General features: G+C 41.6%; 1 protein-coding gene across 1 annotated transcript in view; it reads right to left on the bottom strand.

Annotated features, from left to right (window-relative positions):
* TOMM7 (translocase of outer mitochondrial membrane 7) overlaps positions 1–9,457 on the bottom strand; it is a 101,335-nt gene extending 91,878 nt beyond the window's left edge. Inside the window, exon 1 of the mRNA XM_069211538.1 lies at positions 9,257–9,457. Within this exon, the coding sequence (XP_069067639.1) occupies positions 9,257–9,359 (103 nt within the window). The 5' untranslated portion in view covers positions 9,360–9,457. The remainder of the gene's footprint in view (positions 1–9,256) is intronic.
* Between the last annotated feature and the right edge of the window lie 3,514 nt (positions 9,458–12,971).

Raw genomic sequence — 12,971 nt, 5'->3', positions numbered from 1 at the left:
TAAACTATTAACAACCCTTAAAATCACAATGCCTCAAACTTGCAACAAACATCAGCTGTGTTCCTACCACACATTCTTAATGTTGGCTGACACAGCTAATCACTTAAATTGTGTATTTTAAGTCTGTGATTACAGTATATGCAGCAATGTATAAGTAACATCCTAGAGAAGAATTCATTATTTGCTTAGAAATAAGAGGAAGAGAAAAAGTCACGTTACCACAAAGGGAACACGCAGCATATACAGTCTGGAAAAAAAAAATAAAAAATTGACAAAAAGTGAAGATTTAGAAATATTTACGTTGCAATCTTTGCAGTACAAAAAGAGAAATACAGCTCAATGATTAAAAGATCCTCGCTCTACATTTTTGTGCAATCTGCAAAATGTCTTGTAATTCGGAAGATGATAAAATGGCCAAACAAACACAAAGCCCAGTGCCTTTTGGTGTACCCCCCCCCCCCAAGGAGTTGAATCCTGGCTCCATTACTGTTTAATCTGCCTAGGGGCACAAATACCTGTGTTATGTGTCAGTTACAGTAGTACATCAGAGGGCACCTGGCAACATTGCTGGTCTATGAAATAGGAACTCGCAGTGCCAAAAATACTACTTATTCCCTACAACTTACATAACCAAGACTGAGTTTCTGTTCACACTTAATTACCATTCCAAAATATTTGTCTTTACTTGGATGCATGAGTTAGCTGCCAAATGGAAACTATAACTCATCCTGTTCTGGCTTCGTTTTTATGGCTTGAGTTATCTTACCATAAACACCCACGCTCAAGTTTTGTTAATGGTATTTTTTAGGTCGGGTGTGTTAAACCTACGTGCACAACAGGCAAATACATACCACCATATGACTTTTAGGACAGCCCAATAACAAATTTATGAACAAGGAGTATAACTAGACTTATTCATAAAGCCAGTGGTTATCCTGAAAATTGTGCATGGGTCTGGCCCTCCTGACCAACGTACAACATAAAGCTGACTTGTAAAAGATACCATTGACGAGGCAAACCATTTGAGAAGAGCTACCAATTCTTAACTATTAAAACTTAACACACATTGGATATTTTTGTATTAAAGATTTGCAGATTAGATTAAATAGACTTGACAGGTGGGTGGAGGGTCCCACACTCGAGAGCGAGCCTGTCCTAGTGGATTCTGGAAGTTTTAGAACACGCAATACTGTAGTAGTGGTTGATTCGACATGCCAATGCGATCAGTTGGGTAGACCTCATTGTGTGTTTTCAATGACATACTTAGCTGAATGTTAATGTCTCTTTGTAAGGATGAGGATGACGATGTAAGAGTTGCCCCTACAATATCCATGCTAAAGTGCCAGACAACTCCCAATACCAGTCTGCATTACCCCTAACGAGCAGGAGCATGTATAAAGCGGAGTGAATAAAGCAAAACCGGATCAGTCCTCGCAAGTCGATTCCAGTAAATGTATTACATTGTAGCCCTTATAGTAATCAATAATCACTTCAAAGCTCAAACACAGCTAGTGCTTTAGTCCTCGACAATGTTTAGTACTCGTGTATTGTGCTATTTTTAACAGAATGTACTGGGGAGGATGAAAGTTGCTTGTAAACCAATGTGCGACTGAACTCCCTCTCATCAAGTTTACAAAAACTCCTTAGGGAAAGCAGGTGAGTGGTTTTCAGAGTCTGGATCTGACGCTTAAATGGGGATACTGTAGAGACAAGTCATGCATCCCCAGAGGCTCTACCCTTATGAGTAGCACAGGAGTAGGAAATGTGTCAAGAGCTATTGCACTGGCTGTTTTAGAACAACTCAGCAACCACTACTCACAGGGAAGTAAGGACTATTGTGTATGATGGCTACCCAAACGCAACACGGAGAACATAGGGCTGGGTTTCTGCTCTCCTATTTCTAGGATATGGGGTCTAGCAACTCACCACCTCTGAAGCAGTGGAATGCTCACTTTGGAAGTCCTTACAGCGCACCCTTGTCTGTCTTGCGTGAAGCAGTGTTTGGCTGGTGTAGGTAGGCTGTACCAGCTGGTTGATGAACTACTGTTACATAGGACAAGACAGAAGCAAGGAATAAAAAAGGCCGACAAGCCACAACGAATAAAAGGAGGACAACCCAGACTAATTCCTAAGACAATCAGCAGCTGCATTCAGACTGACAAATGGTTGACAAAACGAATAAGCATTGGTCACCTACACCGAGAAAGAAGTCAGCCAACTGTGATCCCTAAATCTGCCTGCTAGTTTTAGAAGTGTACTGGCGGCCAGAAGTCCCCCATGAGGGAAAAGACATGTAGAGCTCTGTATTCATTGAAATGATGAGCGCAGCACTTTGAGCCACAAACAAATCAGACTTCAATTTATTTATGAGATAAAGAAAACTGGTAATTGAAGGTGTGAGTGTGAATTTTCTAATATGTTTACTAATGATTTCATATTAAAATGTGTAATGAATGTGTAAAACCAGAAATCTTCAGAAATATTTGTTTTTCTGTTCTTTGCTAAGTGAAATTATATTCAAACGCTGTGGTTATTTTCCATGATTCAAAGCTTTCATAATAGGTGTTTTCAAAGCTTGTGTAGACGTATCCACAGCTACCCCTAGTGGGTTGCAGTGTTCTGTCTTACAAGGTCATGTATTAACTGAGCATTGAATAAGTTGAAATGTCCTATTGTTTGGATATGTTACTAATATCTGGTCTTTCCTCGAGGATGAAAGTAGACGGTTACAGTAAAAGTTTCTTCCCGAGTACAAAATATTCGAGAGGCGTTGAGACAATGCAGTTACAGACGAGACGAAAGAAATAAAGATACATTGGGAGAAATGTTATAGTTAGGGTAGATTTGTTACGTTTAGGTCGTCAATTCAGTTGTCGATTGGCTGAAATTAAACCACCCCATAGACTAACCAATCAGGAGTTGATTAGATTTTAGTATACCAGCCTGTGTAGAATGATTAGGAGGGATTTCATTAGTTTAGGAGTTAGGAGTTGTCATTCAGACAAGGTTTGAGACTAGCTGTCGTTAGGCCCAAATCTTCTGATGAGATAGTGAATGGTGTCCTCAAGCTGAAGCTGATCATTTTCTGTTACTACTATTGTGGTAATGTATGTTATTAAATGTGAATTGTGTCTCTCTTGCTTTCCAGGTACTAGCTGCAACTAATGATTTTATTGCTGCACATTAAGAGTTTATATATCATAATCAAGCTGAGTTTTCTAAATTAATGTTACTAAATTATTTTCACATGAAGCCCAACATGTAATGCTAATTTGGGGTTAGTTAGGGAATTAACCTTGATATGCTCATGAATTGACTCAGGATAATTTGATGCTGAACTTCTTTGCCATTATTACCAGTTTTTGTATTATTAATGAGTGTGATTCTTTTGGAGATAATTTGTTTAATTGTATTAATTAGATTAAGATACATATGTGGTTTTAACCAGCCTCTATTGATCTTATATGCTTGTCATTTGTGTTTGAGAGTTATTTTCGTGCCATTAGCATTGTTAATATAGGGAAATAAATCTATGAATTCTTATTACTAAACTTGTGTAGTTATTGTCTGAAAGCTTTATATTGATGGTCTTCACACATCCCATTGGTGACCTCCCCTCAAACGTATGTTGCTTCGATCCATCGTCTTCTAGCGCTGAATCCACTATTCAGTATTGATATTAGCTAGGGTTCTGTGGCGTGTTTGCAAAGGTAAGAGGATAAAGGAGATACAATGGATAACGCAATGTTGCAAGTTCTGTTATGGTCCAAGTAAAACCTGAAATACATCTGGAGAACTGTCAATGACGGTGAGGAACTTAAAAGTACCATTTAACTTGATAGCGTCCTATTGTAGTACCTATGCACTTGCGTACAAACTTTTGGAACGAGGTAAGGAGATAGTTCCAGTACAAAGGATCTACATGTGAGGTGACATCATACCAGGCTAATGAGCTTTTAGGAGAAGCTTGAATTGTGGCTTAGAAATGGTGATAAACAGACTAGACTGCTTAGGGATGGAAACAGTATGAAATTGGTGAGGAGAAGGGAATTACAAAAATAAATGCCAAATACAACACTTCTCTTGAAAACACGAGGCCAGTTAGAGCTTTAAAAGTGATACACCAACCTATAAACTAGATGCAATGGACAAAATGGGGCTCAAAGCACATGCAAGACAGAAATAAATGTGTGACGCATAACAGCAAATGCTGCCAGGGAACACATTGGTTCCAAAAGGACTCCAGGTGAAATCTTACATGAAAAAGTCGATAAAAGTGACTTCCCATTTGTTATGAATGTTTTAAGGCAGTCAGAAAGTATAGATTTGAGGCAAGCACACAGTTGTATTTAAACTAGGCAAGCCCACAGAGGTGTGTGAGTCACTTTAGCGAATGGGCTTGTCTCTGCAATCAGAGTTAACACACATCAGTGTCGTTTTAGGTCAAACAGACCACAAAAGCCAATCCAAACGCTCAACAATGCACTGGCGATGGCCCATAAAAATGACCGACTAAGCTGTCTTCTCATTCGATATTACACTCAAGCATGTGTCCAAAACAACAATCCTCATCCAAATTCATCTTAATTTAGAAAGGCCCACTTCCAGTAAATACATTTCTCACCGTAGATTTTGGCATGGGAATTATTTAAAAAACAACACACATTACTAACTCTGTACCCGCACCTCTTGTCATAACGACCACAACATTGGTCTACCTATGAAGGATAGGCCTTTTAACTGACAAAAACATAACAGGGGTGCAGCTTTCACTCTTTTTCAGTTTTCACTTTTCCACTTTGTATAAAATACATACATTTAGATACACAGTACACATTCTAAGCTCCACAAATTATTACAAAGTTCTCTTTCACATGTTGCAGCTCCCTTCAGCAGTGTGCATAATGATATACAATACAATTGTTTTGTTCTCTCAAGTCACTCCATTAGCGACTAGGTTTCAGACATAAGGAGGCAAGTGCTGATCTGCCTATGTCTTTCGAATACCTAGGCTACAACATGAAGCTATTGCTATAAACCCTGCACAATTACAGTGGGAATGCTAGATACAAGGTGAGCGTTTCCAATATAGTATCCCGAGGTTGCTTGAGAACTTTGCCCAAGCCAAAATACCTGAACAGGACAGCTACTCTTTCAATTAATCTGATCCCCCCAGTAAATCCTATTGCGCTTTCTTGATTTGCGACGGAACAAAGAGTACACTGTTCCAAAAGGACACACAGGGGACCCAGAGGTTTAGGAGCAAAAGCCCTCACACACCCATTAGGATGTCATGCTTCATCATCGGGAGATGCTCCTCGTCAGACCGGCGCTGCAATGTCTGACGGGCTCCCTTAAGAGGGGGCTCTTTGCCGGAGATCTTTTGTAGAGGCTGCCAAGGTAGAATATCTAAGTTAGTGCATAAAGGCAGACTCTCATCAAGCAGGAGAAGAAAAATTTGAAATTGGTTCTAAACCTCAACAACCAAATCATTTACTAGCGAAAACCGAGGATTTAGACCAAGATTAAAAACAATGTGAAAGTGAAAAAGTGAGGAATGATGCTCAACCACTTTCTATAAATAAGTCAGGGCAAGGAAAATATCACAATGCCTCTAGACATGGGTCGACATGTTTCGCGTCCAGTGGTCCGAAAGGATCCAATGACGCTTTATCAGGACCAGCAAAAACTTCTCCTGAAATACTTGAAGTATAGACACAGTAAGGTCTGTATAAGGACAAAAAAGGGGTGGGGGTTACGACTCCAATCACTTCCATTAAAGTCTATTGTCCGTCTGGTCAACTAAACAAAAGGTCGCCCATCCCTAATTTTAGGATTACGCTCCCTGGGAAGATAAAAGCCTAGGACTGTTGCTGTAATTGTGCAGCAGTCCGTCCTTATCGAACCTACCCCGGCGTCTCTTCCTGGTCTTTATACAGATCTTACTGTTAAAGTTAGGACATATTTTCAATATAAAAAGTGTTTATTTACTTGCCTATATCTTTGGTGCTGCTTGACAAATCTTCACAAAAAACTTTCTAAAATAAATTTGCCAGTCACCTCTGCTGCTATCTGGAAAGTTTCGGGGTGATCCATCTAGGGCGGGCTGAGAAAAAGGGGGTGATCCCAAAACACATTTTCCCCATTGATTTTTCCATAGGGATTTTGCACTGCAAGAGCGCAGAAACTACTGGACGGAATTACACCAAATTTGACAGATAGGTAGGCCCCTGGACCAGAAAGCAACCTTCATTGTTTTGGTGTAAATCCGTTCAGTAGTTTTAGAGAGAGTAAAGAAAATCCAAATTTGTACATATAGGGACGCAAAGGATTCACGACCCCTCCCGATCTCGTGCCGAGATCTGATTGGCAAACTACACTTCAACAATGAAGCCGCTGAAGTGTTATCAGCCATACTGGGACTTGGCTTAAGCAGTTCCTGGAAAAAAAAGAATAAAAAAGAAATACAAAAGGGACCAGGGTACGAACACCCTGCCCCCTAAGCTCTGATGCTGGGGTCCCAAAGGGACCGAGTAGGGCTAAAAAGCCTTTTTATTTTTTAAAATGTTTACAGCAGAAGTGCAACAGGGTCGTGAATCACTGTTTTTTTTTTTGTTTTGTTTTTTCAAGGGGGGGTTCTGCGCTGGTTTTTAAAAAAGCGTCCGACGGGGCACGGTCCCAGGTGCTCTCTTTTCAATATGGAAGGGCCTCCTGGCTCCCCACCGACCACCACCTCCCTGGGGCAAAAATGCATTTATCATGTGGTGGAGGCCCAATGGCCTCCCCTACAGCCCTGGGGTCCACCACCTCCCCCAGAGCATTCCAAATATAGTGTGCATGGGGCGCCCTGCAACCCCGAAGCCCCGGGGACCTCTACCTCCCAGGGGAATTTAGCATTTTCTGTCCAGGGAGGCCGCACGGCCCCCCCGCTGCCCCGGGGACCACCACCGCTCCAGGACAAAGATTAAGCAATACAAAGGGGGTCTGTTTAGGACCCCGTTAGCCTCGGGGACCACCACCTCCCCGGGGCTTCCTTCACGTTGGAGGTGGGCCATGCGGCCCCCTTCGTGGAGCCACTGATGGCCCTGGGGACTGCCATCCTGCAGGGACGGCTCCTGCTATGTCACGGGGTGCCCATTCCCAGTACATAGCTGTTTGCTGTGGCTTGGCTGCAGCTTTGAAGCTACAGCCAAGTCACAGCAAACACGCCACTGTTTGACAGCAGGACCTATAAATCAGGTCCCGCTGTCAAAAAGGGGAGCTTTCATCTCTGACCCCTGCGCGCGTGCAGAGAAAAAAAGAGATGAAATGCTTCAGCAAGCTGCTATTAAAAGCAGCTCTGCTTGCTGAAGCAATGGAACTGTGAGGTAAGCTTTGAAGAGCTTACCCCACGGTGCCAGATAGCCAGTAAAGGGCATTTTCCTTCATAACTAAAAAATAAATAAACACGTAGGGGCTGCGGGGAGCCTTCTCTTGCGGTCCCAGAAAGGGATTAAAAAAAAAAAAAAAAAACTAGACCTCCACGCTGAGCGTTCAGGGGTCAGGTTCAGGTTCAGGTTCAGCCGGACTTGCTTCCCTTTTTTTTTATCTTTTTCTTTTCAATTTAAAAGTACAAATTATTTTAATTTTTTTAAAAATGACAGATACTTTTTTTTATTTTAAGTTGTACAGAAATATCTCATTCTAAGTATATCATACATCAAAGCCTAAAAACCTCTCTAACTCTACCTCTCACTTTCTTTCAATTTCTCCCACTCGCATACCCACTCAGACACTCCCGCACCCACTCACAGATCATCTGACCCTCATGCACTCATTCACAGCCCCAGTCAGACCTTTACGCACCCACTCACAGACCCACTGCTACCCTCATGCGGCCTCTCGTAGGCCTGTGCAGACACTGACACACCCACTAAAACACTAATGCACACCCAGAGATTCTCACAGCCACTCTCACCCCCAGATACACCCTCTTACACCTATTCTCACACCCAGCGATATAGGCTGCAGCCAACTCTACCGTGCACTGCCAAAGGGCCATGTGCAGAGTAGGGTTGGGGGTTGGCTGGAGGGACTGGCACCAAGCCAGGCCTTGCGGGCAACCCCTGCTGCACATGGGCGAAGGGTGTGAATGCTGCAAGGTTGAGTGCTTTATAGGGGGATGCCACGCACGGTTAAAGGCTGTGGACGGCAGTGGTTGGATTAACTTATAGTAATGAAACCGACTATACATTAAAAAAATGAACATAGAAATTCACTGGGAAAAAAACAAGGTTACAGTGATGGTATAGTTAGGCTCACATTTTAAAAGTACGAAATCATAGAAATTCACCGGTTATAGTTGCAGTTACCTCAAGTAACTATAGCTCGTGCCCTAATAACTTGCACCCTCGCCATGCACTGCTAATGGCATCACAAATGATGGCGCTCACATCTTTGATAACGTCATTGATATTATCAATGTAATATCTGCAGTATAATCTTTGATGAAAAAAACTGTGCATGGCGAGATTGCGACTGCCTTGGGGGCAGCATATTTATTATAAAAGGTAAACTGTACTGTCCCAGTTTGAGCCAAGGTGCACTTGTTTAAAGGTGCGCCGGGGTACTAACAGAGACGGCATCCCCTATCACTAATAAGGGCCTGTGTGCTATTCTTATCGCCTTTCAGTCTGCCAAAAATCCCAGTTTAAAAGTCACCAGCACTTTGGCTGACCCATGGTAACGGAGAGTGACTAGATTTTGGAAAGTGATACACGTTTTAAAAGAGGGTGATCCCACTGAAGTATATAGATAATTTGTGAAAAGAGAACGGCACTAGCCAAATTAATGCAGGCTGAAAGGGCAATGCTAGATATGTGGCTTTATTGGTTAGCAGTTCTATAGTGTTTTGGAAGAAAAATTAAGCCTTCTCTACCTTCAAGTGACTTTACTGTAGCAATTAAAACTAGTCCTAAACAAAAAATACTTCAATCTCCTTTGTTGAGTGACGTGTCTGCGTCCTACTTCCGTTAAACACTCAATGTCTGTTTACTGTGTGGTTGGGTAACTGCTTTCTTTCTAAATCACGCGTTTTAACTAGAGCACTCAAGTTTCTCAGATTCATTTGTAAGTAGCTCAGACAGTATCATTTTTTTCTGTGAGTTGTAGTAATCTTACCCATTATAAAGTCAGGACTACATTTCCCAGAGTGCATCTATCGCATTCCTACAAGCTTCGAAATGCCAACACGCGCTTCATTCTCAATTCTACTGACCTAGATACAGGACGGCAGGTATAAACCCCCAGCGAATAACAAACTGGCTGCACTTGAAGACCTGCTGCAGACGCTGCTTGGTGTCTTTGCCCATCTTCGCCATTGTTAAGCCTTTGAGTCAGACGGCTGCAGAGGTCCCAAAGAGCGAAGGAAGGAGAGCACTGGAAAATGTGGCAAAACGTCGCTTTGCGGCAACTGTCGAAATAGAGTGCTGAAAAGTAAGGCGCGGGGAGGAGCTTCAAAGAGGCTGAACAGCAGAACGGCCGCACAACTACATACGCCCCCGGCAAAGGGAACACATTGGATTATGGTACTTCAGACTTGCTGAAGTACTCCGTTAATCAAATAACAAAAAAAACAGGTTGCACTGATTTGGGAAATTAATTTTAACGAAAAACAGCGTTAAGAAAGTAGATACCTTGACTTGATAATATTTTAAATTCAGTCAAAATGAACGGTCTGCAAAGATATGTAAATAGACTTTTTGAACAAAAAAGTCTCAAAAAGCAATACATTTCACAATATGTGTTTATAACTTCCCTATGCTTTATCTGGAGGCTGTTGCTCTGTAATGGCCGAAAGATTACACGTGCATATCCACAGACCTTGCTGAAATCGGAGAAGTTGATGCCCTAGCCTTCTTTTATTTCTAAAAAACGACTAGTTATAACATTACACCTTGTCCTTGCAGCCGATTACGTGACTTTAGGCCTGATTACGACCTTGGCGAATAGGCTACTCCGTCACAAAAGTGACGGAATACGGCGGACGGGATATCCGTCCGGAGTAGCCTATCCGCCAAGGTCGTAATCAGGCCTAAGTATGCGTTTAACATGCGGAGGCTTACTACTTAAAACAATAAAATGTGGGTGTCCGTGTCGCCCACCTTAGCTCTCAAGCGAAATTTTATAGTGGTCAACTTCGCCTGAGATTTTATGTTGCTAAATCTAGTTCCATTAATACACTTGCGCAGGAGGGGTACAAGGAAGAACGTGCTTAAATGTGTTGATGGAAGAGTGAAGGTTGGCATTTGATATTTGGAGGAGCACAATGAAATTGAAGATGGGACAGCGACCAGGTCGAGTGAGATAAGACTACCTGTGTTGCTTGCCTGTGTTGGCGCGTGTGTTGGCGCGCCCCGTCTTTAAAAAGTAAACTTAGAAGGTGACGTGCGTAGGTCGATGAACCTTTTGATTTGCATGGAGTATCCTAGCTATGATGTGACCCATGTTGCTCAATAATCAATACACAAAATTAGATAACCATAGTCAATTGTTACTTTGCAATTATTAAACATTACACCATGACCTTACAGTCATGAATAACAAGAACTTGATATACGTTTTGCATTTTTATTCCCTATTAGTTACAATACTAAGGGCCTGATTACAACTTTGGCGGAGGGGGTTAATCCGTCCCGAATGTGACGGATATCCCGCCCACCGTATTACGAGTTCCATAGGATATAATGGACTCGTAATATGGCAGGCATGATATCCGTCATATTTGGGACAGATTAACCCCCTCCGTCAAAGTTGTAATCAGGCCCTAAGTCATGCGATTAATTCAAGCTTATTCAAATTCAAAATTTCATATTAACTCATTAAAAGGCGCCATAAACATAACCTAATTAGAACTTGCATCAAAGCATATCCTAAAGCATTTGCATAGTCATCGATTGAATCAAGGCGGAAAGGTCAACATAAGTAGCACAGTTCAGCAAATCAGTCCGTCAACATTTGTCTGTGTAATTTTGTTGGTGTCATAGAGTAGGAACCTTGCCTAACCGAGATTAGCATCAGCATGTGGGACTTCATGCAAAAACAATATAGAACAAGAATTTAGAAAACATCTAGCTAAGGAAAAACTACTTAGCGCAGTTGGTACCTAGAAAGAAAAGGCACAAAAAGATAATTCAGTCACATTGTCATATCTACTTATCCTCGGTTTGGATCAGCAACAAAGTCAGTCTTCGTCCTCAGGTCATCAGTCGATCAGCATCACATCAGTCTCTCAAAGAGTATGAGCCCAATGGCAGAATCTCAAATCACCTCTTCGATCTCATAGTCTCTCCCCTAACATTTGCACCTAACATTTGAACTCTCTTCCTTCTGTCACGTTGTTATATCAAAGTCTCCCAGACTATCCCCCAATTCCTAATTGGTCAATTAATCATACGATTTTTCTTTACCCAATAATTTTTCGGAACTCAAATTTATGAATTCTAATATGACACAGTTCTCATGTCACTGATTGGTTCCCTTTACGATGTCATCATCATCCGGCTTGTCAGGTATCAAAAATGTTGCATCTTCTTCTCCTGTCAGTGTCTTCATTGTTCGAGTCCTGGGAAAGTACATCCAGTGCACTTTACACACTATTTGTTACATTTCTAGTTCCATCGTCCCCTGTCCATCGGTTCATGCAAAGGTTTCAGCTAAGCAAATTTTATTAAACAATAGGCAGTTCACGGTTAGTTCAGTTTGTCAGCATTTTTCATTGAACGTTAAAGATTCAGCATCTGCATGAGGCCTGGCAAGACTAGGCCAAGACTTTAGCTAAGTTAAGTTCTACGATTCAATGCAAAGCACAGGTTATATCTCTTAATATGATACATTACTACATTAATCTAATACATTTTCAGTATTTCATATATGTTAGTTGCTCCTTTGATATAATTCATTAATTTCTGGTGGACACTCTCGGAGGTCACGATTTCAAACCCACACATTATTTTCTTTTTTCTACGTTAATCATTTTCTACCAATTTCATCATTCAAAATACATAAACATTCATTAATGATTTCTAATTAAGACATTTGTGTTAACACCTGGAATGTAAAATAGTAGTTTGAAAAGAATACCACATGTGCATCTCCTAGTAAATAAGCCCAACCGACTTTTTAAGCATGCAGTGCCAATCATTTTGGTTCTTGTGCATTCTGTAGAGAAGCACGAGAAACAGAAACAATGGTAGATGTCTGGCCTTTCAGAACTTCTTATTAGTAGTTCCCTATTCAAACCTGACTGACACTTGCAGACCCTGCCTAGTTTCCCAGGTCCATGCTTGATGTGCTGCCCCAGTCCATGGTTTTTCTTTGAATTCTGGGACTTGTGGTCTTGTTTATTACATTCTAAAAGAAGACTACATGAGCAGCACATCATGCTGTACAAACCAGGTAAGTCTGGCAGCTATGCGTTACTTGCCTTTTCAGTCACACATACATGCCAGCATTTTAGTACCAATGTGGGGGTGTTCTCAGTGCTCGAAATGGAAAAATAGAAGTGCAAGTACTCTGTACCAGCTTGTTTCTGAGAAGTGCTGGTACTCTCTAAATAAAAGTATTACATTTTTCTTAGGAAGTGCAGGTACTCTCCCTCTCAAAATAAAAAAAGTGCTGGTGCCCAAAGCCCTCCTCTTAAACACGCGGTTGCTGCAATTAAATGTGCGAACACAGGATACTGAGGCAGCGTAATCCTGAAGCCATTTCGAGCCCCTTCAATCCACTTAAAGCCACTTGCTGCCTTTTCAGCTCACTCTTGCAGCTTTCTGCTTTCTCCCATAGTGATGCTTTTTCGTTTTTCTCTTCCTCCGTCTTTCCCATATGTGTCATTTGCTAGCAGCAAATGTTTGTGGCAGAAAAATAAGTGCCGCCCTAAAAAATAAGTGTGAGTGCTCTGCACTGGAAACAACAGGCTCAAATTAAGCACTGGT

Source organism: Pleurodeles waltl, chromosome 10, assembly GCF_031143425.1.
Source record: "Pleurodeles waltl isolate 20211129_DDA chromosome 10, aPleWal1.hap1.20221129, whole genome shotgun sequence".
NCBI classification, from domain to species: domain Eukaryota; kingdom Metazoa; phylum Chordata; class Amphibia; order Caudata; family Salamandridae; genus Pleurodeles; species Pleurodeles waltl.
This window is presented reverse-complemented; position numbering and strand designations above follow the sequence as displayed.